Genomic DNA, 27,500 nt, shown 5'->3' with positions numbered 1-27,500 from the left:
ATCAACAACATTCTCAACATCATCTTTTTAACTTCTTTTCATGGAGAGCGAGAAGACCTGACAAACATAGAAAGCAAAATGTTTTCTGATTTTTCAGAGAAATAAGTAGTTTCTTTTTCTTTTGCTGTTTTCGAAAACTGAATTGAAATCATGAATTGAAGAGTGTGTTTCAGCGCAGTGAGACTAGTTTAAAGCTGCAGAGGTGGCAGCACAGCCACATCTGTTGCCTGTTCGATGGACTTAATGAGCTCAAATTGCTCTGAGCAGATATCGGTAAACCAGATTGACTCGTGGAGATGATGTACTCAAAATCAGCGGCAGTGCATGCAGCTTTCGTTTTCCAAAAAACGTCTTGAAGTGCTGCAGGAGAAATATATCAGACGGAGCTGCAGATGTTGACTGAGTAACACTTCAGCTCTGCCCCAAGGACACGGATTCCTCACCCAGAGAGACACATAGTTTCCTTATTCACCTGAAGGACGAGGGACAGACAGGAAGAAAGAAGAGCGATGAAAAGCATTGAATGAAAGAGTGTGTGACAGAGAGAGAGAGGAGAGTGTGCTCTGCATGTTCATCCCAGCTGGGCTTTTTGTTGACGTTTGCTTCTAAAGGAAGTGACGAGAGGACGGAAAGAGAAAGAAACAGTGTGAAAGAGTTTGACGGGGGAGGAAATCTTCTTCTTTAATGAGTCAAATAGAGAAACTCCAGGTGATTTCCCGTCGCCTTTAATGATTTCGAGGTGTGCGCGCTGCGCTGTGGTCTCAGATTTGACAGGTAACATCCGAGCAATTAGCACCGAAGGAGATAATTAGTTCAGAGATAAAGAGGAAGAAGTGCGCGGAAGAGAGAAAAGCAATAAAAAAGGAAGAACATGCAAGACTTTCAAAGAAACAAACATCTGTTTTCACAGTAAAACACAACAAAAGGTGTTGCTCAGGGAATAATTTGCTAAACTGTTAGCTCACATTAGTAGATCATGCAAGCGGTTAATTACAAATGAGCTTCATTTGCTGCTCATAGTGTCTTGTCTTAGGCAGCAGTGTGTCTTAGTCAGTGTGTGTCAAAGATGACGAAACATCCACGAATCTCAGTTAAGGTTCAAAGCAGAGCTGAAACTCTGATGAGCTAATGGAGTTAATCTGAGGGAATAAATGAAGTCAGTGAAATAACTCGAGAGTGCAAACTGCTAAACTCTGGAACATAAATGACTAATTTCATCTGAAAGGTTGATTGACAGGAAGACGGGGGTCAGGAGAAGGGGGTGGGGACCTCTGACCTCAGTGACCTGCAGTGATAACATCTCCTAACTGGGCCTTTTGTTCAGGTCTGCACTTGTTTAGTTTATGCTAACGCTTACATAGCCGGCAGTGATTGGGTTAAACGCTCAGGCAACCAACCTGGATTAGCTGAGAATGAAGAGGCTTTAGAAACAAAGAGGTGGAGGGACCACTTTAAGTGGACATGTCCACCTCTGCTTAAGACGGATTGTTAAAGCATGCCACAGTGTTTTTGGATTAAGGACATGTTCACTGAGCTTCCAGGCAGCTGTTTCCCTCCATTCACTTCACTGTGGCAGAAACACGCTGGACAAAATCCATCCTGAGGAACGTCATGGCTGCTCTTACTGTCACGTTAATGTCAAGTTGTCGTGTGACACAGAGATGAATGGTTATCAATGGCTGCTTTGATCTTAAAATCTAAAGCTCTGTGGCACGAGTTTGGAAGTGCGTGTTGTTTGTCTTAAGTTAAGGCTTTTTTTAAGTTAAGTTTACAGCTTGTGTAGCGCACAAAGGAAGTTCGGTGTTTTACTGAATGTGTTAAAAACGTAAAAGGAAGAAGAAAGTTCAGATCAGGCGGCAGGAGGTTCAGTCAAAGGCAGCACAGAACACAAACGTTTTTATCTTTGTGCCAGAAACGCTGATGTGGTCCTTTTTAAATCCTTAAAATGGCGTTAAAGTGGATTTTTCTGCCGTGCCAAACGCTGCTTCTTGCATGTCGCGCTTCATGTTGGCATTACGTTTCCTCACTGATGCCTCACAGAGTGCGCCGGGCTGTCAGATCTGACTGTAAACTGCACATTTAGCACAAAGCGGCCTGACACTGAAATGAACTAAACACATTAAAACCCACCCTGAGAAATGCGATCCAAGCTGGAGCCTCGGTGTGACGGTAACCTGAGCGGAGTCACCTCTGCTGGAATAGAAGAAACTCGACCGGGTGGCTTCAGGGACAATCAGCAGTGAAAGAAATCTCTTCTTTTCATAGACGTTTGCTGCGTCTCTGAACATTGTGCTCCTGTTTTGGGTGGTTAGAAAGGCTGAAGTGTAAATTCAAGACTGAAGAGTCAAATCCCACATTAACCAGTGTGTGTTATTCACTGACACCCTGTCTGAGTCCTGAAACCTGAAATACAGCCTGCACAGTAGATCTGTACCTAAGAGCAGAAAACAAAGCGTAGAATGTAAAAAAGTGCCTTTTTTTAGGGAAAAGATTTCGGTTAACTGAGAGAGTCTAACCAGAGACCAGCAGCTGATCAAACTGGTCAAACTCTGCTGACACTGCAGATTTCAACATCTCTGTTTCTACCTCCTCAGGGCCAGTACTGTGACATCTGCACCCAGGGCGACAGCGATCGCGCCCACCCCATCACCAACGCCATCGACGGGACGGAGCGATGGTGGCAGAGCCCGCCTCTTTCCCGCAACACCGAGTACAACGAGGTGAACGTCACCCTGGACCTCGGACAGGTAAGACTCGCCAAATATACCTACAGCCGTCGCAGACACGTGACTGTGGTTTCATTTGTATTTGTATCAAGATTTTCTCTCTGGTGCTTTCACTCTTCTTCCGTGGTACGTTCAAGAGTGTTTTCATGGATCCAGATTATTGTTGAACATCATTGTAGATGTAAGGCTGTACAACACGAGATGTGGTTTGTGGTAAAACTTCAGTTCACTTCTTCATGTTTGGACAGTGTAGTTTTTAGCCTGTAAGCTAGCTTGTTTCAGCTTTACTTGGAAGAAGTTTTGCCCTGTTAGATTGTCACAAGGTCTGAAGATGTTGTCATGCTGCTCTGAACTGTTTCTGTTCTTCTATTCTTGAATGTGTTACATTTGCAAGGAGTGCATTTACAATTATAATTAGTCATTAGTAGACACTTTTATCCAAAGCGAACTCACACACCGATGGTGCAGCATCAGGGGCAGGTTTGGAGTTTAGTGTCTTGCCCATGTGGACTGCCAGGGCCAGGGACTGAGCCGCCGACCTCCTGATTGGTGGATGCCCGCTCTACCTCCTGAGGCTCAGCCGCCCCCGTGTGCATTAGTGTTGTGTAACATGGACCATGAAAACCTGGTTGTTCATGTCTCTGTTTACACGATCAGAACAGTATCCAGGTGAGACTGTTCAGGTCTGTGTATACCACAGCATCCTGGTTTCTGTCAGAGTACTCCAGGTATCCTGCTTTCTCAAAACTGCTATACGTTGTTTACATGCACAAAACAAGACCAGGATGCCCCTAAAACAGGATCAGAATCCGAATACTGGCGTGCATATAAACTCACTCCAGGACTCAAGGCCTGAAACCTTGTTTGGCTCGTTTTCCAAATATCAGGACACATGCAAAGGTGTTCAAATCACGTAGAAATCATGCTGCTCTTGAGAGTTTTGGGGATTTCATCTTGACAGAATGATTCAGGATACTGAATGTAAGCTTAGATCAATGACCTGAACTGGAATTTGAAAGATTTTCCAGCTATTATCAGTGACCGACTCCAGCGTCTCCTTTAATCTGAGCTGTTTAACAAAACTGAGAAGCTGAGAACTGATTGGACTGCAGCCAAAGCAACTCGCAAACATCTTCTTTTGGCTGCTGTTAAACTCTGGTCCTGCTGCGTCCTCACAGTGATGAAGTGCGCAGCCGTGCCCTCTGATAATGAGTCACAGTAAATCTGAGTCCATTAGCTGGTTTAGTAGCAAACCTCAGAGATAAATCAGAGGAAAAATCAGCCTGAGCACACTCAGAGGCGACCTGTTCAGTTAGTTTGAGCCGCTGTAGTCGAGAATCCATCAGATTGACACACACTCACATGTAGATGCGTGACATGTACAACCACACACACATACACACACAGAGTACAGACAAGCTTCACTCCTGTGCTCCAAGTTCACCTTTTTGTGTTTTTGAATGTCGCTCTTGAGCAACCTTTTATGTTTCTGAATGCGGCTCCTTTGTGCCGGCCTCTCCTGCTCGAGTGCCCTCCTCATTCATCAGTGCTGAGACATTCCCTGTGTGTGTGTGTGTGTGTGTGTGTGCGCGCGCGCGCACGTGCACGTGCACTTGACAAGTGTATTTTCTGTCATGGCGTTCAGCTTCCCCTTCCCTCTTCCATGTATCCATCCTTTTCTCCTCTCAATAGAGAAGCAGGCAGCTGTGACTGTGTGTGTGTGTGTGTGTGTGTGTGTGTGTGTGTGTGTGTGTGTGTGTGTGTGTGTGTGTGTGTGTGTGTGTGTGTGTGTGTGTGTGTGTGTGTGTGTGTGTGTGTGTGTGTGTGTGTGTTTAGCTTCTAAAAGGCTTTATACGCCTGTTTACCTTGTGGCAGTAATAAAAGAAAGCATCAAATGAAGACCAGCAGAGTTTGTCCATCATGTGACCTTTGAATGGACGCTGACTGGACGACCACGATGCAACGACCTGCAGCCAAACACCTTTTTCCACTCTGATATCACTATTTTTTAACTTTTTCCAGACAAAACAATTCATCAGTTCATCAAAAATACCGTGAAGTTGCAGCTTCAGATGTTTCTGAGTCATCCGGTCTGTAAGTTTTCTTGTGTGGGTGGTTTTGGTACAGTTCACCTGCGTGTTCAGAGTCTGAATGAACATGCACCCTGAGGCGCGGTATAATTTGATTTCAGTAGTTTAATATAGTTTGATTGAACAAATGAAATTGACCAGAATTCATATCAGAAAGACATTTCGATCCTGATGGTATGAAACCAGCTGGCAGCGGCTACCTGTGAACAGCGACGCTTTATGTGTTCGCAGCGTTTACAGTCTGCACTGCGTCCAAATATTTCCTGGGTGGCATCGACACTCAGAAAATAGCTTAAATGAGGGAGGAGGGAGAGAGAGGGGGGAGGAGGGGAAGGGTCTCTTGTTACCAGGTTGCAGTTTTGTCTTGAAAGAATGTAGGTGGGCAAGGCCAGAGTTTATGAGTGTGTGTGTGTGTGTGTGTGTGTGTGTGTGTGTGTGTGTGTGTGTGTGTGTGTGTGTGTGTGTGTGTCAGTCAGTGACAGGGCTCAGAGAGTGTGCTGAAGACCCCACCACACACACACACACCTAACCCCCCACCTCTGCCTGAATGAAAGAGGGAGAGATTGGAATGTCAGTTAACCTGTCTCAACCCGCAGAGGGGAAGGCTCGTTAAATTACCCCTAACTCCTCTCCTGCTCGCTCGCTCGCTCGCTCTCTCGGCATCTGTGGAGGACATTTTTGCTTTCTTTGCCCTGAGATTAAGTAAGTAGGTGAGTAAATAAGTGCTCTTACGCCTGTGCGCTGAACATGAAGCCTCAGCCTGCAGCCGTCTCACTTAGCTCAGCATGAAGACTGGAAACACTGCTGCAAATTAGCTGTACACTTGTTACGCTGTACTTGTGTATAGATACAACAAAGGAGTTAGGCTGTGTTCATTACTGAGCTTTGGTAGGTGGATGCTAAGCCAGGCTAACTGCCTCCAGTGCTAAGCTAAGCTAGTCAGCTGCTAGCAGGAGCTTCTCATGTAGTGCACAGACATGAGAGCGGTGTCGTTCTTCTCACCTTTCTCTCAGCAAGAAAGCAAATCAACGTGTTTCCCAAAATCCACAAACTTTCCCTTTAAGTCTGCACAGTCACATTACCCAGAGCTCAGACTGATAAACATCATGATGCTACAACATATAATGACGTGTTTTATAACATAGTGGACTTTGAATTTTGAATTTTGAAGAAGGCCTTTTTCTGTTTCGGCAATATTTAATGTATTTTAATTTGGATGGATCACATCAGGCCAATGCATATTTGGCTTATTACAGCCGATAGTCTGTGGAATCAGTGAAAGCTCATCTGTGAAGAAACAGCTTGGTGTAGAGGAACCCGACTGTCACAGAGTTGGACCACAGTGACGCTCTTGTGTCTGAATCAGCTCAGTCAGTCCCAGCATCTGGTGGAAAATCTGAAACCAGAGGAGCGGAGGCTGTTACAGCAGCACGTTAACGCCCACAGGTGCAGAACAAGGTGCTCAGCAGTCACATGTGCTGTAATGTAATGTTTGTGTGTCCACATACTTTTGACTGATGTTAAAAATCTAACAGTAAATGATAGAAGTGCTGAATGATGACTGCTGAGCTGCCCTTGAGCAAGGCGCTCAAACTCCGCTCGCTCTGATGAATGTGAGTTCAGGGGCTCAGAAAATGAGCGTGATTGAGTTCAGCTGGCAGTGAATGCACCGCACAGTGTCCGTATGTCAGCAGGTGTACCAAGCACAGCCTGCACCACCCAGCACTCGCTTATCCAACACGCTCCTCTGGAATCTGAAGACAGAGAGTCTCTCTGGGATCCTCTGACTGCTGCCTCGTCTTAGAAACGACTTTTTAGTTCGATTAAAATCCTTCTTCTGCTCTCTAATCCCCCCCATCCTCCACTCCTTCTCCTTTTATTTCTCCCTCCCGTCTGTTTGGATCAAATATGTGTCAGACTTGTAAACAAGCAGCACTAGTTCACACGCTCCTCCTCTTCCTCTCCTCCTCCTCTTCCTCTCCTCCTCCTGTCTGTATGTATCTGTCCCACCCATTCAGCCTATCGTTTTCAGATAACACAGCCCAGTGTAGACCATTTCTGTCTCCTCTACCTTCCTGTCCTCCTCCTTCTGCTGTCTACTGCTCTTGTTCCTCTTCATCGTTGTCCTCCTCCCTCCTTATTCTCCTCCTCATCCTCAGATAAAAGTTTAGGACAAGAACATTAAAAGCAAATCTGCTCTCGCTCGTCTCACTTTTAAAACGCACTAAAACATGTTGAAACAATCTCACCTCATTATTTTGCATGTGTGTATTAGATACACCTCTAGCAGCACCTGCCCAGGTCTTTGTGTGGGGAAGGCAGAGCAGGGGGGGGGGGATGGAAGAGGGATGACAGCCACCTGATGGAGCGTAGGAAGAATATGATTCATCCAATGAGGTCATACCCAGTGCAACACAATTGGCCGTTGTCTTGTACCAAAGCTGTGCGATCAGTGCAGTGTGACGCCGTGTGTGCTTTCACTCCGAGCACACACAGGTGTTTATGTGCAGTTTCATCCTTCAGGTGTGTGATAGTGGAAGGATTCTGTAATGACAGGTGAAGGGGAGGGCAGGGACCGATGACATGAAGGAAAGGAGGGACAAATCCAGTACGAAGGCCAGGTGAGGCAAAATTCCCAGGAAGAGAGGAGGAGGAGGAGGGGGAGGATGGGAAGGAGGGCTAGGCCATGGAAAGGAGGTGGGCGGGAAGGAGGGTTTGAAGAAGAAAATAGAGGTGAAGAAGAGGAAGGAGGGTGAGGGCATGGAAAGAGGAGGAGGAGGAGGAGATGACAGAGGAAAAGAAGAGGGGATGTTTGTGTCTGCAGCCTATTATTAGAGCGCAATATAGGCTTCAGTTGGGAATGTCGTGTGCGTGCATGCATGCGTGTGTGGGTACGTGCATGCGCGTGTGTGTTCTTCAGGTGAGGTCTTCTCTTTTCCATAATCTTCTCTCCTTCCGTTCAGATGTCTCCTTGTCATCACACTTGTCAGAGCCTTCAGGTTTCAGGTGTGTGTAGTTTAAAGTAGTTTATTGCAGAAGACACGTAAAGGTGCAGGTCAGTGTCTTCCTCTGGATAAAATCTGTACTAACACACAGGTAATATATGCATGCGTAGAGTTTTTGTCCAGTTCATCCAGATAAACCTCAGAGAGATTCAGACGTTTGTAACCGTCACGTGCCCTGAAGCTCCCGCTGTGTTGGCAGGTTTCCCTCCAGATACACACTCACGTGCAGCGTGGAGGTAGCTCCATTGTTCGCCGTGCGTAAGAGCGAGTGCGGTGCCAACTGCTCCCGATTGAGTGCTTCCTGCCATTGATGTGGTCTGAGCGTTACCTTGAAGGTGCCAGCCGGCTCTGAGCTGCAGGGTGGAGGTTTACATTCGGGAAAATCCCAACAGCTTCTGACACGCTTTCTGGGAATAAAGCTGAGCTCACAGCGAGCACGTTCAAAGCAGTTAAGCTTTAAAAATGTCTTCAGTATGATGTCAGGTCAGGTTTGATATTAGATTAACAAACGCTTCCCTGACCGGCCTGTTTCTGAAGGTCATGACCACTGAGCTAAATGAATTGTGGTGTGATGCAGCATAATCTAAGCCAACACCAGGAAGTGACTCCCTAACACAAGGGATTGTGGGTACTGGTAGATGGATTTCACCATCTGATAACCAGCAGCTCGACTCAGGAGGCTGAGAGAACAAAAAGACAGTTTCATGGATCAGAACGTGTCGCTGAACAGAGGCAGCCTGAGATCACCTGTGTGTGTGTGTGTGCGTGCGTGCGTGCGTGCGTGCGTGCGTGCGTGCGTGCGTGCGTGCGTGTGTGTGTGTGTGGCCTGCTGTATGTCATGTACTCAGGCAGGCAGCTCTTTCACAGTGTGAGACATTTGAAGATATCATCTCTCATTCGCTATATTTCCCTCACACTCTCGTAATCAGCCTCCCCATCGAACCTCCCTCCGCCCGCCCCCGCCCCCCCAAGCCACAAAGACTCTTCTGTAGAGAGGATGAGTGACACAGTAATGATGGAAATAAATGGGGATAAAGATAGATATGATGGACATCCAACATCTCTGTCTCATTCCTCTGTCGCCCTTTTTCCTTCCTAAATTCTTCTTTGTTTCTCTCCTGTATTAGACCGGGCGGTATCCAAATTTTGATACCGTCAAACTTGCCCACATTTTCCCGGGGTATACGGTATTACGGTGACTGATTAAAGATCACTTTGCAGGGCAGCGTGACATGTGCACAGTTCAGACGGTCAATGCTCACGCGAAGAAGCACCAGTCCTAACTTGTAGCATACCAGAATGAGGGGGAGAAACTCAGCTAAAAGCCTCTACCAAGCATTGCCACCCAAACACAGTTCATACCCCAAGAAATTATATGTACATGTAACGAAAACACGAAAATAGCGCGCGTCCAAGGTACGGCATCTGCTGATTTCACCACTTCACACAAACCACAAAAGTCCGGTATCATATGAAAGCAGAGAGTCTGATGATCACGAAGATGTCTGCCTCCTCACTGTGCGACGAAAACTCGGCGAGCTAGCAGCCAAAGAGTAACAAAAAAAACTTCGCTAACTCATACAGTATGTCTTACCTTTGCTGTTTTTGGTCAAAACTTATATTCAGCCCGAAAACACGCTGCTAATGTCTCCTCCTATGACTCTGTTAGTTTGAGATCAATCACGTAGGTCCTGCTTGTTTACATAAAGAGGAGGAGGTTTCTAGAGTGGGGGGAGCGCTCTTCATGCAATAACCAATCTCTGGGCTTACTTCCTGCTGGATCGTCATTGGTGTTTCTATGGTGAATGTGGGCGGGTCGCTGAGCTATTGATCGGCGTAACCACAGTTAGTTTCAGCGCTCCGTCTCGTGAACGAGCAGAGCGCTCACAGAGGACTCTGCTGAGCAGCCCCAAGTCTTATTTCACTGTTTTATTTGCATTTCGTCCTTTTATGAGAGCTAAGAACAACAGCAAGCAGAAAAAAGGCTGAAAAAGTGTTTTCAACCGAGGAGTTTGTCCGTATGCTTGGACGAGATAACGGTACTCTGCCTAAACGAGCGCCTGGACACATCTGGATAAAACATCTGTAAAACCGCTCAGGTTCATTTTTTTAGCATGTACTTTTGCACAGTCACCTTTTTTTAAAAATTCAACCAGATACATTGAACGGAGTGGACATCATTTTTGTTATGATGATGCTACAATTATTTTAGACCCTTATAGACATATATGTGACGGCAATGAAACTGATACCGTTGCTATTTTTAGATACCGCAGGATACCTTATTACCGGATTACCGCCCAACCCTATTCTGTACTGTCCGGCTAAACCTGTCTGCGGTCGCTGTAGTCAGTTTGAAATTTCTCCTTTCAAAGCTTTTCAGCTGAAAGGGCTAGCATGCATTCAACAATGCATATGATAGACTGTTAGCATGGTTAATTAGCGCTGTGTCCCACTTCTATATTGTAGAGTATTAACTTCCCACTATACACTGATTATTGTAGTAACAGCAGTCAGTCAACAAGATGTGCTGCAACGTTTTGTGCCAACAAGAAATAACACAAAGACTTAGAGCTGAAGGAGTGTTAAATATTCTGCAGTCCTGCTTCATGATTTTGAGGATTTGCTTGATTGAAAGTAATCCACAGTTTAATCAGTAATGGAGATAATTGTCAGGTGCAGCTCTATGAGGGTGTAATGTGTGTTACAAATCTGAAAGCTGCACAACTAATTGGTAGAAATGTTTTTTAGCCATTATTATCAGTAGTATCAAGTTATTGGCCTCCGAAACAAGCCGAGTATTTAGCTTAGCAAGTTTTTAAGGCTAACGTGTTAGCAATCCGTTACCTGCTTTCACAGCTGTCAGAAACAGCGTCATGAACATCTGATTGTGTTGCTGTCGATGTTTAGTGGTCTTTATATTACTTCAGGAAATGCCGTCACTCATTTGGTTCAGCCTTCTTCAGTGTGCCTCCGGACGAGAAGCATACGACAGCTAGCTCGTGTGATTTCATGTGCTCCTGGTTTCATTTAAAGCTTCTGAGTTTGTCGGTTCAGTGAACTAAACAAACCAACCAAAGAGCCACAGGTGTTGATTGACAGAGGGATCAGCAGTACTGGAAACCATTTAAATAACCAGATACTGTTAAATTCAGTGATGACATTAAAACATTTTCTCTCATGTAACGTTAGCTTTCAGTGGCACCTTCTCGTTTTATCATTGTCAAGCGTGAATGTAGGCTGTTGTCAGCCTGATGGAGGATTTATGTGTCATCATCATCATTAAGTCTTAAGAAAGTGATGTGTGACTGTGGACAGTTTTCCTCTTTCTCTCTTTCTGTCGCTCGTTTTTCCACAATGACTCAGCCGACCGCAAGCCTCATTTCTTAATAGTAGCCCCTTTCTGTTTCTTAATTTGAATCATGTCGGCCTCTTCAGCTCCTTGGCTGTGATGTTGAGGGTCAACAGTTGCAGTCATTCATCCGTCCCTCCGCTCCCTTCAGTCACTCTTATTTCTGTCACCAGCTCGTCATCGGCCTTCATCCCGCTGTCGCTCCGTCCTTCTCGTTCAGGGTTAAACGTCGCCTCTGAAACTGTGTCCCCTCACACAAACACACAAACGCTGACACACAGCGCACATTTTTCAGTCATTCATTATGTGTAGTGGGCAGGAAAATGAGCAAAGAGGGGGACAAAAAGGGGTAGAGAGAGAGGGAGAGACACAAATCTGACCTTAATAGGAGTGATTCAGCTTCGAGAGAAGAGAGAGAAAGAGGCGAAAAGGATGAAGGTGATGTCACATCTAAACCAGAATAAAGGAGGGATGATGGGTGGCTGAGGCAGGGAGGAAAGGAACGAGGCGGTAGCACAAATAGCCGGCTGGTGCTTTAGATTTTTTTTAGCTGCCTGCTTCTGGATGTCATCGTAGCTGAGAGGCTGTAGGAATAAAACAAGGAGGAAGGAGCAAGCGAATGAGAGAAAAGGAGGAAGAGGAGGAAGGCAGGAAGGGGAGAGGGAAGTAGAGAAGGACTCCAGCTGGGAATGAGAGAAGAAGAAGCCATTCATACTCTATCTTTGATAGAAATGTCAAATGTTCTGTGTGTGTGTGTGTGTGTGTGTGTGTGTGTGTGTGTGTGTGTGTGTGTGTGTGTGTGTGTGTGTGCGTGCGCGCGCATGTGTGTGTGACAATGTGTGTGTCATTATCAAAGCAGAGGATGTGATTATAAGAGGGCACCTCCCACTCTTGTTGCTGCCCTTGAGTGGTTACACACACACACACACACACACACACACACACACACACACACACACACGTACCTACTCTCTGTGTCTCTTGTCAACACAGAACTTTTGTTTAGACTTTAGTCACCAGAAAACATTTATTTAAAAACCAATGAATCATTCTCACACATCAAACAAAAGTTCCAGCTCCTGAAATCTTGTTTTTAATGTTATACATTGCTAATCTTTGAGTTTTGGACTGAATTTAAAGTCACTACCTTAACTTGTGGGAAATCAGAGCGTCCCTTTTTACCACTTCTGACATGTTGTGGACTAAATGATTAATTTACCAACACATAGACCACAGTTAATCAGGAATGAAATAGCTGTCAGTCTGTGTCCCCGTCATGTGTCCCAGATGTCTCTAAATATCGCTCTGCTGATTGGATGCTTGTGCTTCTTCAATGCTTCTGGGTTCATTCAAATCTTGATCCCAAAAGACTCAAGGACACGGTTTACAAAGCCGTCTGCGATCTGGTTCAGACATGTCGACTCTGTCCTCCAGCCAGAGCGGCCCTCAGCGTCCTTTCAGCTCGGGCTCATTGTCTCGCAGTGTTTGCTCGCCCTCACAACCTCCTTTTGATGCCGCGGTGGTCCTGAGGCCTCTATCACACCATTGTGTCAGTGAGAGCGTTTGGCCCGCTCAGACACTCTGCGGAGAACAAACATGGAGGAAACAGTTGTGAATAGCTGATGAAGTGTCTTAGATCCTTCAGAGGGAGATAGAGGAAATGGGTTTTGATGGGAAATTAATTAAAGAGGAGATTAGATTGATTACTCGGTCACTTAAAGTGCAGGCAAACCAACCACAAACACATCTATGTTCCTGTCCCTTCAGTGTTTGGTGTTCAAAGGATGTTTGCTTCTGCCAAGGTCTGTGTGAGCTGTTGATGCATTCTCAGACAGCAAACCACATGAGGCCAGTGTCCTTCACACAAACACACCTTCAACACACTTTAACTCTGGCTGAGGTGACCGTCAAGGCACAGAAGTTTGGATTCCGTGAAGTTAAGCTAGGCCGTGTGTAGCCTAGCTTAGCACAAAGAGCGGAAACGGGGGGGAACATCTAGCCTCTATCAAAAGAGGGGAAAACCTCCTCCCAGCAGCTCAGAAATGGTTTTCGTGACAGGTTACATCTTGTTAGCTCACAGGCTAGTCACCAGTACACCCAGCAGTGACCTGGGTTTGTTCAAACTGAGCGAAGCGGGCAGCTTTAGCTTTAGCTTTAGATTTAGCGTGATGGCAGGACTCTGAGAGTCACCCGGACTATCGGTATCAACCCCAAAGTCCCGCGCCGGTCATGTTAAAGATGTCCAGCTGCAGTGTGTGAGGAGTGTGTGCAGCTTCCTCCCCAGACAAAACCCAGACAGAAAAACACTTTCTGTGCCAGGCTCGCGTCCCTGAAGGACACCAGTGACTTTCTTCCTGCTCTGCCAAACCAGGCTAAGAATAGACTGATGCTAATGTCTGCCCACTATCACACAACGAGCTCCCTTAGTGTTATAGAAGAAACAGAGTCAGACGGGCCGGATTTAGCTCTGATACTGTGGTTACTGTTAAACCTCCGACGACTGACTCTTAGCTTTCACATTGAAGCCTCATCTGATTTGGATTTGGCAGTTTTTCATCCTGAATCGAAGCAGAACAGCCAAACCAGGCTTGTTGAAGTGCGCTGGTACGCGTCAAAACTGAACAAACCAGCAGGTTTGTCTGTCTTTGAGGCGTTGATCCAAACTTTATTGTACATTTGTAGTATTGTCCAGCTTTAAATTTCTTCTTGTCTTGTCAGAATGTTAGCATCATCATTGTAAGCTTGTTAGCATCCTGATATTAGCATTTACCCCAAAGTACAACCTCAAACAGCCGCTAGCATGGCGGCGACTCCTCAGTCTGGACCAGATGTCTTATTTGCTGGTTTTATCCTTAGAGTTTTTCACGTTCACGCTAATATGGATAAGATATGGATAAGATCATGGAGATCATTGTTCATGGAAGATCTTCTTAGCGTTTTCAGGTTTGACAGAATAATCTTAATTAGGAAACTGTGTAAGGGGCTGCTCAGTGGACAATGGAAGATGATTTTGTCAGTTATTTCCAAGGTCATTTTCACAGGATTCAGTTGAAGTCGTGATCATTAATTTGATTTGTCTTTCCAGCACTGTGTTGAAAGTTGCTGCGATGCAGTTTGGCATTTTTCCATATTTTACTGAGCAGCATTTTCCATGAATAGAAGAAAGGCAGGCACACGTGATAAAATGTGAAGAAACACGGGGATAAGGGCCCAGAGTGTGAGGAGGAGGACAAAGAGGGAGGTTTGCTCTTGTTAATGTGACAGTAAATATTGGTTTTCAGCAGGTCAACTCCAGCTCACTGTTTGAGTTTCTCTGCTTTTCTTTGCTGGTGACCGAGGCGAAGGAGCAGGGGAGGAAAGAAAGGGCACGCAGAGGAAGTTAAGGTCACTAAGCTAAAGTTCATCTCACATTACATTTCTAATGATTAACAGGAGTGGAAGTTTACAAGTGTTCCTGTCAAGCATGGTGAGGACAGGGAGGCAGGCAGAGCAAAAACAAATCCATCGTTCTCAGTCCTGTTGGGACCACGTGCAGCACGTACAGGTGTTCATATCTGAGTCACATATTTTCAGGGATTTCACTGAATCCAGAGCGACAAGTTTCAGTGTCAGCTCACCATCTCAGGGATCAAACCTGTGACTTTTTTTGAGCCACATGGCGGGTTCATGGGGAACATGTGCATTTTGAGAAGCATATGAGTGTATGTAGTTTAGCATGATGAGACAAGTGACGCATACCAACACACCTGCTGATATCACCTGATTTTTGAGGCTGGAACAAAACTGGAGGACTTAATTAAACTGAAAAAGTGAAAGATCAGCTCAAATACCCAAATATAAACCACTCAATCCTTTATTTTTCCTGCCATTTGTTAGAAACATCCAATTTGAAATGGCCAGTAGTGTTAAAAATGTGTCTTTTCAAACTGTGACACATTTAATTCGCCTTAATGATAAGTAGTATGCTCTCTCCTTGATAATAAGACAGCACATTGTGTCTCTCATCTTCTTGTGTAGAGCCAACAAAAAGCCTCATGATGATTAATAATACGTTTTTTTTGTGTAGCGCTGACCAAACCAGCTTTACAACAAACACAGCCATAAAATTGACAGTTATATTTGGCTAAACGGGACGGCGTTTAAAAACAACGGGTGAATTAAAAGAGACTTCAGTGCAACGTCAGGAATAAACTCAGAAGAACAAACCCAAAGATTGAAAGCAAACCTCACGAGGAAGCTTTGACAGCAAACTCGCGGCCCCCTTTAGTCTCTAAGCTGAGCTGGGAAGGGGACAGCGGTCCAGATCCTGGGACCAGGCCATGAAGAGCTTTAAGAATATTCTTAAAATCAATCCTAAAACACAATTTCAGTCCAAATGAGCTCCTCTTTAGTAGTAGTTTATCACATCGACAAGTATATTCTGCTTTATTTTGATGCTTAGGTTGTGAACAGCATGTTAGCGCAATGCTAGAGGAGTCATCAGATATCCATGGTGGGCCATCTTCAGCAGAGCTGATTGTTCATTCGAGGGCGATGCAGGAAAAGAGCTGAGCCACGATCTCTGTCTTAAAGTACCCGGCAGTGTCTTTCTGTGGCAGCGCCGCCGTCATCATGCCACCTCCCTGACATGAAGGAGGAACCTGTTTTTTCAAGCTGTCGTCCCTCTGAATCCGACCTCAGAGTGGTGAAGCTGCAGGAATGTCATCCCCCACGTCCAAACAGAGGAGTGGAGGGGGAGAGCAGGAGGGAGGACAGCAAACAGAAGGGAGTGTTTTCCCATAGTTAAGTCATAAAACGGTGAATGGGAGTGCAAAGGAGGTGTGTGTGTGTGTGTGTGCGTGCATGCGCTGTGGGGGTTGACACACAGTCAGTCCAGGGTAAGGCAGGGTGTGTGTGGACTGGCAGCTCTCCAGTAGTTTACAAGGACTGTGAATGAAATGTATTGATTTTAAAGCCTTTAGGATCAAAATCAGTGAGATAAATGTCCAAAAGTTGTCGTGAAACTTCCCTCATTCAGCCATTTATTTGTTCATTGGATGAAATGGGACGAGACGATCGGTCAGATTCGTCCTAACTGCTCTGATTCTCGTACTTTCCACCTTTGTTCTTTTTAAAGCTTTGAAAACATCCAGCCCAGCCCTCAGTTCAATCCTGTATTCAGCCTTTCATGTACTTGAATCACTTTAATCGATGTCTTTTGCGACGCACATCAGAATATTTGTTGCATCACTGCACAGTCGTGCTGGTTCAGGAGCATCTCTTTAAACCTCCTGTTGATCCGCTGGAGAATATAGAGCTTTGAGCAAAGCCCCTCAAGTCTGAAATCCTTAAAATACTCTTCAGATGTCTGAACAGAAGCTCACAGCGGAGGCTTCACACTGAGTGATCGGCTATAATTGACTAATTTTGTGTGTGTGTGTGTGTGTGTGTGTGTGTGTGTGTGTGTGTGTGTGTGTGTGTGTGTGTGTGTCACCCTGCAGTTAACAGTGTTTTAATGAAGCTTAGTCAGAGTTCAGAGGCTGTGACTGACCATGACGCGCTCCACCGGGCAAAGAGCACATTTACAACCTCATCACACAGAGGAACTTTGGCGACGACCCAGAAGAGTGTGAGTGTGTGTGTGTGTGTGTGTGTGTGTGTGTGTGTGTGTGTGTGTGTGTGTGTGCGTGCGCGCATGCATGTGTGTGTCTCTCTAGTCTTTTCTGGGCTCTGCACTTGCTCCTTGTCACACAGCTCTCCGACCTGCGGTTCAGACGCATTAATGAGTCGCGGTCAGCTGTCGGCAGCGGTCGAACTCGTGACCCCGTGGACGGCCGCGGGATCACCCTGCCGTCAAAGCCGACAGACGCAGAAAGACAGACAGAGAGGAGGCGTTTGTTCGAGACTGAGGGAAACAAGCTGAGAGCTGCAGCAACTGTGACTGGTTCCAGTAAAGCCAACAGCTGGGGAGCCTCAGCACTCCCAGTAATCATTAACATTCAGCCGTACTCTGTAACACATACTGGGAATGTTTGACATGGTCGAGGACATTTCTGTCTGGCAGCCCGTCTGCGTGATGGACACCGTATGCACCGAAAGGAGACGCCTCGCTGATATCTGCAGCATGAAGCGAAGAAGCTATGTAGCCAATTAGAAAGTCCTGAACTACTAACATGGTGCAATAATCAGCTTTAATCTTCGGTGGAAACGTGCAGAATAATAGTTTCTCACTCAGCGTGAAGCAGTTTTACAGTCGATGTCTCCTCGATGAAGTAACGTTGGACAGGTGTAATGGACCCTTATCCCAGCGGACGTTCAGACATGTGACAGCAGGGAAGGGACAGGTGGAACTGGTAGCGTTCAGGACGGCTTACAGGAGCCTTTAGATGGATTAGAGCCGTCTCTAATGGAACCAGTTCCACCAGTGGAGGTGGTCGGCTGAATAATCTGTCCACCAGTCTGGAACTGGTTACTAACGCTGTCCTGGCCCTCCAGCCTCAGTGTTGACCTTGAACAAGACTCTGACTCCCTGCCAGCTCCAGACTCTGACCTTTGACCTCTCTGCAGGTGGGGGGGGGGGGGGGGGGGGCACAGCACACTCCCTCAGCTTGAGTCCTAAACTAGTGAAGTGCAACCCCGTCTCCTGGAAGTTAGACTTCATGCGACAGTGAGCGTGCTGTGAGGGAAGCGGAACAGTTTCCTCAGCTGACACCATGTTTGAGGTTACGTTCAGGCTCCGGCAGCACTTGGTTCAGGTTGTGTTAAGGTCGAGCGTTTCACCTTGAAGACTTTCTGTAAACTCCCCCTCTCTCCTCCTCCATCTCCCTCTTCATTAGGATAACCTGCGCCCCCCCCCCATCACTCTTCCTCCTCCTCCTGCTCCTTCCATTCTTCACTAATTATGGGATTTGCCCCAGCTGAGGAGGAGTGGACGAGGACCGTGGAGAAAGTCAAGGTCACAGGAGAGGAAACCTCCCTTCCTTCCCCTCCTGTCCTCCCTTTCTGTCCAGTTTTTTTCCTTCTTGTATCTCGTAGTTTGTGGGGCTGCATCACGTCAGCTGACTTTCTCTGTGAAGGAGTCGGAGGCTTCTGAGCTTTATTAGCATTGGAAGCAAAAGGTGTCACTTCCTGTTTATTTGTTGCTTTTGCTTTGGGCTTGTGAGGTTTTCACAATGCATCCGTCCAGAGTTTTTCCAAAGTGCTGCATCCTCGGCCAGGTGTTGTACCTCAGACACTGTTCCTGTGATTTATTTTAAGTCTGCAGATGTTAGAGACAGACTGTGCAGTGAGGGAGGTGAGCTCTCACTGTGAACGCTGCGCTGAAGGTGATGCTGATCGTCGAGGACGTGATGAGCTCAATTCGTCTGGAATGTCTAAATCCTGTGTCTCACCTCCTTTAGACCTGCAGTCCTTTAGTCCCGAGCCAGCAATCTGCCAGCAAAGCCCGAGCAATCAAAGACGCTCACATGTTTGTATTTTTAGGTACTTTTGAGAATCCTCATGGACGTAATGGACTCGTGCTGAACTCTTACCTCAGCCTAAAGATGCCGGCGTGCTTCATCTGATGTCGGATCAGGACAGACAGTTCTGGTTCATGTTCGCCTCTGATGTGGTCGGACAACACGTCGTATGAGCTCGTTCTTTTAGGCCTTAAACAGCCGTCTGAACGCTCAGAATCAGCTCTTATCGGCCCGATGTGTTTGGGCAAACAAGGAATTCGACTCAGAGGCAAAGACCAGACAAGATGTCCTCACTTTTCAAGAATGTCCTCACTCTCAAGGTCTAAAACACACAAAGAGACACACACACAGAGTGCAGGAGTTTCCACTTCCTGGGGGAACGTTAACCTGTCACATGCAGTTGTGGAACAAGGCATCAATCTGTCGGAGCAGCCGGAGGATAAACTGTCCCTCCAGGGCTCCTCTATCTGTTTCACCTCCCACCCCTCCGCTCTCACTCTTCTCCTTCACCGCTCTTCCCTCAGCTCTCTCTCTCTTCTCTCTCTCTCTTTGTGAAGGCTTGAATCAAGCAGTTTGTTCATCGAAGCGTCTTTGCTCTGTCCGGTGATCACAGAGGGTAAAACATGCTCTCAGGTGATGCGGCATGCTTCAGTTCAGTCATCGTTTAGGGCTCGTCAGGTAGTTTTATATGAGCTTGTATGAGGACACATATGTGGGAAATGAATTCATGGACGTTGAAGGTGTCTTTTCTCTCATCCTTTTTTCCTTTTCTGATAAGTGTTGTGTGAGAAGAGTCCTCTATCAGTCCCTCCGTGACAGGAGTCGTCTCTCTTATCTGTCCTCTCGTCCTTCTCTTTCTATCTTTTTCACGTCTGCTTTTTTTCCCCCCTCACTATCTTGACCACTCTTCTCTTCGTCCTGCCCTCTCAGCTCTCACCCTCCTCTTCCTCCTCTCTGGTGCTGTCTTCCATATAAAGTCCTCTATGCTACAGCTAATGTTACACTAGTGCATCATAATGGGCTAGTTAGCATAAAGCGTTAGCAGCTGTAAGAGTGGCTTCTTCCACAAGTTAACATTCAGCCTTTTTCTGCACATGTTTTCTCAACTAATTACAATTTTTGCATGCCGTAATTATGACCTAGCATTGAGTAAAGCTGTTTTCTAATAATAACAACACACACTGTCTCAAAAGGTGTAATTACGAGACGTGGAAGTCAGAGAAATTTCTCCAGGTTGTCTTTCTTTGATGAACACACTTCTGTGTTATTTAACATCCTTAAAATCATGTTAAATTTAAAGCTTTCCAGCTCTAAATTCCACCTTGAGGGGTCACGTCATTCCATGTTTTCCATCAGGAAGTCCGTGTTTCCGACTTTGTGACATCCCTGGAACTCAGCGTATCCCCAAGTCTTAACCCGGCTTTTCCTTTCCTGCCCCGACACGTCAGGCTGCTGGTATATAGGGGCATGTGCAGAAGCTTTTAACCCCATGCAAGCCGGCGTGAAGATGGAAAGATAAAGACAGAGTCTGTAATCTTTACATTTCTGAAGCGTTTTGAAACACTGAGCTCACTGGCTGAGCGTGTATGGGCCGGCTGTGTGATGTGTCGTGCTCAGGGTGTGAAGGTGCAGGTCGTCTCTGTGCATCTTTGGCATCCGGCCAGTAAACTGCCACCTGGAGGACTGTGGGAATATGGAGGTGCTTATTGTGAGCGTGTAGGCTGTTATTCCCTCAAAGTGTTGGTTGGGTTTTCTCTTCCTTTCATTTACGAACCTGTTGATAATAGTAGTTTCAGGTGACATCTTTTCCTGCTGATGAGCTCCAGATGTGCGATACACTCAGCTGTCACCTGGAGCTGAATGAACCTCTCTGCAGACCTGGCTGCGATGCGGCGGGATGCACGCCGCTGGTTGAAGATATGGCAGACATTAAATGTGACAGAAGTCCTGCTTTTCTCCAGCGTCGAAGCAGGAAGGTGGGCCGTTGTGAGTCCATTTGCATCAACCCACCATGAAGAAAGTGGGATTCTTTTGATCCCGTCTTACATCACTGATGGATCATGCACTTAAAGAGCCTACGACTGTCAAAACCAGAGGCTCAGATCAAATCAGTGATTTAAGGAGACGAATGTTGCAGCAGCCAACAACTGACGAGGCTTAAATGTGCAAAGTGTTGTTGTGCAATAATGTGCATCACAATGCAAACTGTTTGAAGCGTGCTCCACCTTCAGCCCCCCTTTGGCCCCCATGAGTGCCTCAGTCATGTAAAAACCAGTCGTCTGTGGAAAAGTCAGACTGCTTTGATAGACACGGTGTCGTTTTCAGCCGTTATAGTTCAACAAGACACAGTGAAACCTGAACCTGCTCCCACTGAAATCCAAGAGGAGCCGCGAGAGTCTTCCCTCAGGAATCCTGAAGGAAGAGCAGGCAGACATTCCCAAACCCCTGCAGCGAGATCCAGGGACGGCGTCCTCAGGAGGGAAATGTCTGTATCAGTCCGTCTTTAAAGGCCTTAAACAACCTGCAGGTCTGGTTCTCTGACATGAACTCCTCCCAGTTTTTATGGACACATTTCAAATGCACACATAGATTCTCCCTCAGTCGTCGAGGCCTTGAAATGCCTTTTTATAGTGATGAAGAGGAGGAGAGAGGGGGAGGAAGGTGTGGATGAATACATGTTCAGGGAGGATTAGGAGAGGAAGGAGAGGTACGCGAGCGACTCTGAGATTGACTTGGAATGTGAGGAATGACCCTCGTTCTCTGGGCGCTGTCCAAGCCCAACACACCAGTTGCACTCTGTAGAGAGACACACTGACAGACTACAAGAAGTCAATCATCTCTTCTCTCTTCTCGTGTGTGTGTGTGTGTGTGTGTGTGTGTGTGTGTGTGTGTGTGTGTGTGTGTGTGTGTGTGTGTGTGTGTGTGTGTGTGTGTGTGTGTGTGTGTGTGTGTGATTGCAGCAGCTGCTCCTCAGCCTGGCACCACTGGATCTGTCTGCAGTGAGACAGATTACACTCGACGGACAGATAATAAGAGTCAGTGGAAACAGATTGAGTGTTTCACAGGAGCAGTGTCAGTGAGTTTTCACGTCCTCTTCCTGTTTCACGCTCTTCACACGCAGGAATAAAATAAACACAGGAGGTGTGGGACACACACGGCGTGTGTTGTTGTGTGTCTTTGTTGTAGTGATCTTCCAGTGAGTGGATGCACTTTTATCCACGGACTGATCCTTTAAGTCTCTGCGACACGCTGACAGATGCAGATGCAGCTGCAGCGCCGTCTCTGCTTTACAACACCGCCATTATTCCCTGAGTCCTGTCTCTTATCCACCTCTAGACACAGGAACCAGCACACGCACACACACACACATGCACACTCACACTCACACACTCACTCTATCGACGCCCCCAAGACGCCAGAATAATCTGCCCATCCGAGATTCACACGCGTCTCCACACACACACACACACACATACACACAAGCACACACACAGCAGAACATCTGTTGGCGCTGTGTGATGTCACAACACGCCATCGGTGTCACTGTAGCAGCGTGTGAGCTGCGATTAAACAGCCCTTCCTCCAGGGAGGCGACCTGAAAGGCTCAGCTCTGCATCGACTCCGGTCCGTTCAGAGTCTGGTCCGTCTGCTCGGGCGATGACATCAGCAGCCGGGCACTGAGTTGACCGCCTGAAATCACGTTTTCACGTCGTTTACAGGCTTTAAATGCCAAATATTTGCTCCTTTAGCTCCTCAGATCCAAGAAGCTCTTTTGAGTTTTCGTCACGTTGAGCTCCAGACTCTGTGTCTTTTCTGCTGTGGGTTTTTTGACGCCGACGTTTATCAGCTGTCCAACCTTCTCTACACACTGACACTGTCCAGCCTCAACACACACACACACACACACACACACACACACACACACACACACACACACAGCATGATAACAGGTCCAGCTCTGCCCACAGTGTATTATTCTGGAGGTCATTTCCTGTCTGACTCTTTCTGTCCTTTCCTTTTCTGGGACTCCTTCCTCTCCATCTGCTCCTCGTCTGTTCCGTCTCTCAGGTGTTTTGTCCTCTTTGCATTGTCTCAGTCATCGTAACGTCAGACTGAAACAGCTCTCTGGTTTCATTCATATTGTCGCAGCCGTCCCACAGAGACCAGTTTGCCTTTGAGCCGAGGAACGCTCGGTTAGACTTTGACGGTGATCCAGATGTGGAATCCCGCTCAGATCTTTATCGTCTCTGTCCCGTGGGCGCTTTGAAGAAATCAGTACAGCTTGACGTTTACATGATACGACATGACATGAAATGATGTGTTTGAGTGTAGGAGCATATCAGGACGCTGTTCGGCATGTTTCAGTGAAAGTACTGACAGTCGATCCCAGAGCTAAAGTCTGGAAGTGCCTCGTGTTGTCTGACCATCAGCTGGTCACTGACGACTATGAAAACCAGCAAGTAGAAGCTGTTTAAAGACGGCCGGTCGCCTCCTCTCTCGCTCGGGGGGAGCGCCTCCTCCTTCCCTCCACCTTCCTCCTTCGTCCCTCCATCCTTCCCTCTGTCCCTTTGTTGTGTGTCTCCCGTCTTATCTCCATGGTTAGCTGAGGCACCGGGAATGTGGTGCCACCAAGGAATGTGTACAATTATTAAACCAGCCAGGGGCCAGACACACACACACACACACACACACACACACACACACACACACACACACACACACACACACACACACACACACACATCTTTCTTCCCAGCTCTTCGTTCTGCGTGGTCACACGTCGTCAGCTGTCGCCGGTCTGAACGTCTTCACGTGGTGTGTTTAAGGACAGTTGCTGAGTCCGTCCTGTGAGGTTACACGATGAAGTAGCGTTTGTGTCTTTCGCAGACTTGCTAAGTGCATTTTTGATAACGCGTCCGCCTGTTTGTAGGAGACAAAGACGTCTTTTGAGACACATTTGACAGCTCTGCTCCTGGCAATGACTCACTACTTTAATTTAAAAGCTCTTCAGAAGAGTTTCCTCTTGATTTTGTTTCCACTGTAGGAGCCAAATATGGGTTACAGACATCTTGAGGCTTGTGTGTGCTATTCACTCTTGTGAACACTGGTGTTGCTGTAATTTTATATGCTCAGGTATTAAGGTAGGAGGGTTTTTGTTGAGGTCAGGTGTTTGACCCCGGAAGGTCAAAAAGTTTTTGACCGCTGTGGTGCTGAAATTATTACTGGGAACCTGTGTTTGGTCTATGGAAGAAAGGGTTATTTTTCATATTGTGCACAGTAAAGCAATAAAGAAATTGTTATGCGCAATGAATGGCCGTTGGTTATCGGAGCAGGAAGCAACACAGTTACGTTAATTAACCAGTGAAGCACGTCAACCAGGTCACACCGGTGTAAGACATCTCAGTAGCTAGTACTAGACTAACTCCTTTAATATCCACTTTGTCCAAAAAGTCTTTGTTTGCATCACTTTTTTCGCTCCTCTCCAGTTTTCTTTCTCCTTTCTCTCCGTCAGTTTGGTAGCAGCGCTCTGATTGATGGGATTGACAGCCAATTCAGGGAGGCTGACCTTAGAGGCAGAGAGGGGTGTGTGTGTGTGTATGTGTGTGTGTCACTGAGCAGCAGACCGTCTCCCACAGAGAGCTGGAGACAGGCGGCTGAGAGCGGCAGAACAATGCCATCATTTTTAAATTTTGCTTTGTGAGCTCTCGTTAAGAGACGTTAAGAGTCTAAATCCAGCTCCAGTGTGCCGCGTGACATCACCCACTGCTCCTCATCTTCTTCACTTTTCAAACCTCTGGACGGGAGCAGTCACAAGACACAATTCAGACTAAATCTAATATTGAAAGTAAAATAGTTATAAAATAGTAAAATAATTCGGCAGTGATGATTCTCAACAGCCAATCACGTCACTGGCTCCGCCCTGTTTGTCTTGATTGACAGACTGGAAAAAAAAACATTTTGAAAATAAAATGCTGAGAGATGAAGAATCTCTACATGATTTCAATATTTTGAATTATTTCACAATTTCATGAAGATACTGATCTTTTTGTCAACATTCACATTGTTATTTCAGATTTTTTATTTTTTTTTGCTGTCACACTCATAGCAGCTCATCATTTCTGGGGTTTTATTTTCATAATATTCAATTCAATTCAATTCAATTTTATTTGTATAGCGCCAAATCACAACAGAAGTTGTCTCAGGACACTTTCCATATAGAGCTGGTACAGACCAAGCTCTTTTATCTACAAAGAAACCAACAATTCCCCCATGAGCAAGCACTTGGCGACAGTGGCGAGGAAAAACTTCCTTTTAACAGGCAGAAACCTCGAGCAGAACCAGACTCTGGGTGGGCGGCCATCTGCCTCGACCGGTTGGGTGAGAGAGGAAGAGCGAGAGAGAGTGAGACAGACAGACAGACAGACAGACAGACAGACAGACAGACAGACAGACAGACAGACAGACAGACAGACAGACAGACAGACAGACAGACAGAAAGAAAAGCAGTCAGAGAGAGAGAGAGAGAGAGACAGAGACAGAGACAGAGAGACAGACATGCAGTCACAGTAACAGTGACAGTGGATGTAATAACAGCAGTAGCAGTTGCAGTGGATGTCAGGCAGGGCCAAGGCAGGAGACGCAGCTGAAATCCACAATCCAGATTCAGCCACTGTCCATGGGAACCTGCAAGACGACAAAGCACAGAGACTCCGGGGAAGGAGCTAAGTTAGTAAGACGCCGTGGTAGGACATGAGAGCGTGCGGATGGAGAGGGACAGAAGGACGGAGGAGCTCGGTGTATCTTTGGATGTCCCCCAACAGTCTAATCCTATAGCAGCATAACTAGGGGCTGGTCCAGGACCAGCCTGAGCCAGCCCTAACTATAAGCTTTATCAAAAAGGAAAGTTTTAAGCCTACTCTTAAATGTAGAGACAGTGTCTGCCTCCCGGACAAAGACTGGAAGATGGTTCCACAGAATATGTTAGATGAAGCTGTTTTTCTCCCAGCTTTCCGTCGTGGGTCGGAGCTGAAGTTCGGAGCCGATCGGCTGGTTTCTCTGCGTGTTCGCTCGTGTGTTTTCCGTCACACACGCTCGGTTCAGACCGTCTGAACTTCAGGTTGCTCCCCGAGCGCGTCAGACTTTAACCCTGGAATCAGAGGAATGCTTCTGGATTTTTCTTTCAATATGTTTGGCCCCTGAGGGTCGCGCAGAGGCCTCGCCTTCTGTTTCCTGTCCTTCAGATCTGCTTCACGCACACACACACACACACACACACACACGCTTACACACAGGATGTCGTCAGCTTTCATTGTGTTTGAAGTAGAATTCGGAGGTTAAAGTGCATATTTTTTCTCTCTGCTTCCTCTTTGAGAAATGATCTGAAACACGATGGAAAGTTTCCCTGTCGTAATATTTAATGCTTCCAGTCGTCTTTGGAGTGACGAGTTATGAGCGGACGGACAGATGGAGATGGACGAACCGGAGAAAAGATGACATCCCTCCATCCTCCTCCTCCTCCCTCATCCATCAGCCTGAAACACGCTGCTGGCATTCCACAGTGATGGTGTAGCACTGGTTTATGCGTGTGCGTGCGTGCGTGCGTGCGACTGTGTGTGTGCGCGTGTTGAAGTTTTGAACCTGTTGTAACAGACAGAAAGACAAGGCGCCTGTTTTTTTCATCTCAGCCTTTAAGCTGAAGTTCTGCTCTCCGTCACACTCGTCCCCCGTCCACGGTTCGATGCTGAGCCTTCGTGGACACATCTGTCCATGCAGACACCCAGTGTGGAAGGAAAGACAAAAATGCAGCATTCAGAGTGTAAAATCTAAAGTCAGGACCACACGTGGACACAGGATATAAAGAGAAGTTTCAAGTCTGCATGGAAACATTTGCAAACACAGTAAAACACGTTTCTCTGCACAAACTCAGACCAGAGTGTGATGGAGGCGACACGAATCAGCTGATAGCAACTCGTAACGTGTAACACGACAGCCAATCAGACGGCGGAGGGCGGTTTGACGTCTGTCAGGTCCTTTAATTTCTTGTCCTTGTTTCACATGTTTTCCTTTAATGCCTTTTCCTTTCTTCCTGTTTTTCATATCCTATCCTTTCTGTTATTCCCTTTTCTTTATTTGCCTTTAATTTCCTAACCTGTTCTTTTCATGCCCTTTCCTTTCTTTCCTTTCAGATTGTTTCCTTTTTTTAATTTCCTATCCCATCTTTCTTTCCTTGTCATTACTCCTTTTATTTCCTGTTTTTTCTTTTCTTTCCTTTCTTTTCCTGTTCTTTCCCATCCTGTCTTCCATGTCTTACATACACCTGTCTTTTCATTGGATCCTTTTATTTCCTATTCTAAACTTTCCTTTCTTTCCTTTCCCATCCTTTCATGCCCTCTCTTTATGTTTTCTTTCCTTTCTTTTCCTTTGCCATACTTGCCTTTTCTTTCCTTTCACACTGCAGCACAGTGAAGAGACGCGTTCTTTCACTGAGTTTAATGAAGTCTGATCAGCATTTTATGGATTGAAGGATTTTGAGTCATTTTGTCAACAGCAGATACGTTACAATTGCTCATTTTCTTACATTTTAAACACTTAATGAATATAATGAACAGAAAGAAATTAGCATATTCTGACAGGAAGGAAAGCGTCCGTCCATTGCAGCCCTACATTGATGATGATGGTGCACTGAGACCAAGATTTTTCTAAATCTGAATGTTTGTGTTGTTTTTTTTTTTTTTTTTTTTACCTCAGAGGCCTTAGAACAGCTTTCAGGTCTAATTCATCCTCCTGTGTTTCCTCTCTCTGTGGCCGTGCTCCAAACCGCTCAGTTAGCGTGTTTGAATGCGTCCTTTAACGTGAATTCCCTCCTCTGTGTCCCTGCAGCTCTACCA

The 27,500-nt window shown here is 46.3% G+C and overlaps 1 protein-coding gene across 1 annotated transcript in view; it reads left to right on the top strand.

Annotated features, from left to right (window-relative positions):
- lama5 (laminin, alpha 5) overlaps positions 1–27,500 on the top strand; it is a 79,703-nt gene that overhangs the window by 2,584 nt on the left and 49,619 nt on the right. The window contains exons 2-3 of the mRNA XM_070967627.1: positions 2,595–2,747; positions 27,493–27,500. The exon at positions 27,493–27,500 is cut by the window's right edge and continues 110 nt beyond it. Of these exons, the coding sequence (XP_070823728.1) occupies positions 2,595–2,747; positions 27,493–27,500 (161 nt within the window). The remainder of the gene's footprint in view (positions 1–2,594; positions 2,748–27,492) is intronic.

Source organism: Chaetodon trifascialis, chromosome 8 (assembly GCF_039877785.1).
Source record: "Chaetodon trifascialis isolate fChaTrf1 chromosome 8, fChaTrf1.hap1, whole genome shotgun sequence".
In the NCBI taxonomy this organism is placed as follows: domain Eukaryota; kingdom Metazoa; phylum Chordata; class Actinopteri; order Chaetodontiformes; family Chaetodontidae; genus Chaetodon; species Chaetodon trifascialis.
Note: the sequence above shows the minus strand (reverse complement) of the source record. Positions and strands in the feature narration are given on the sequence as shown.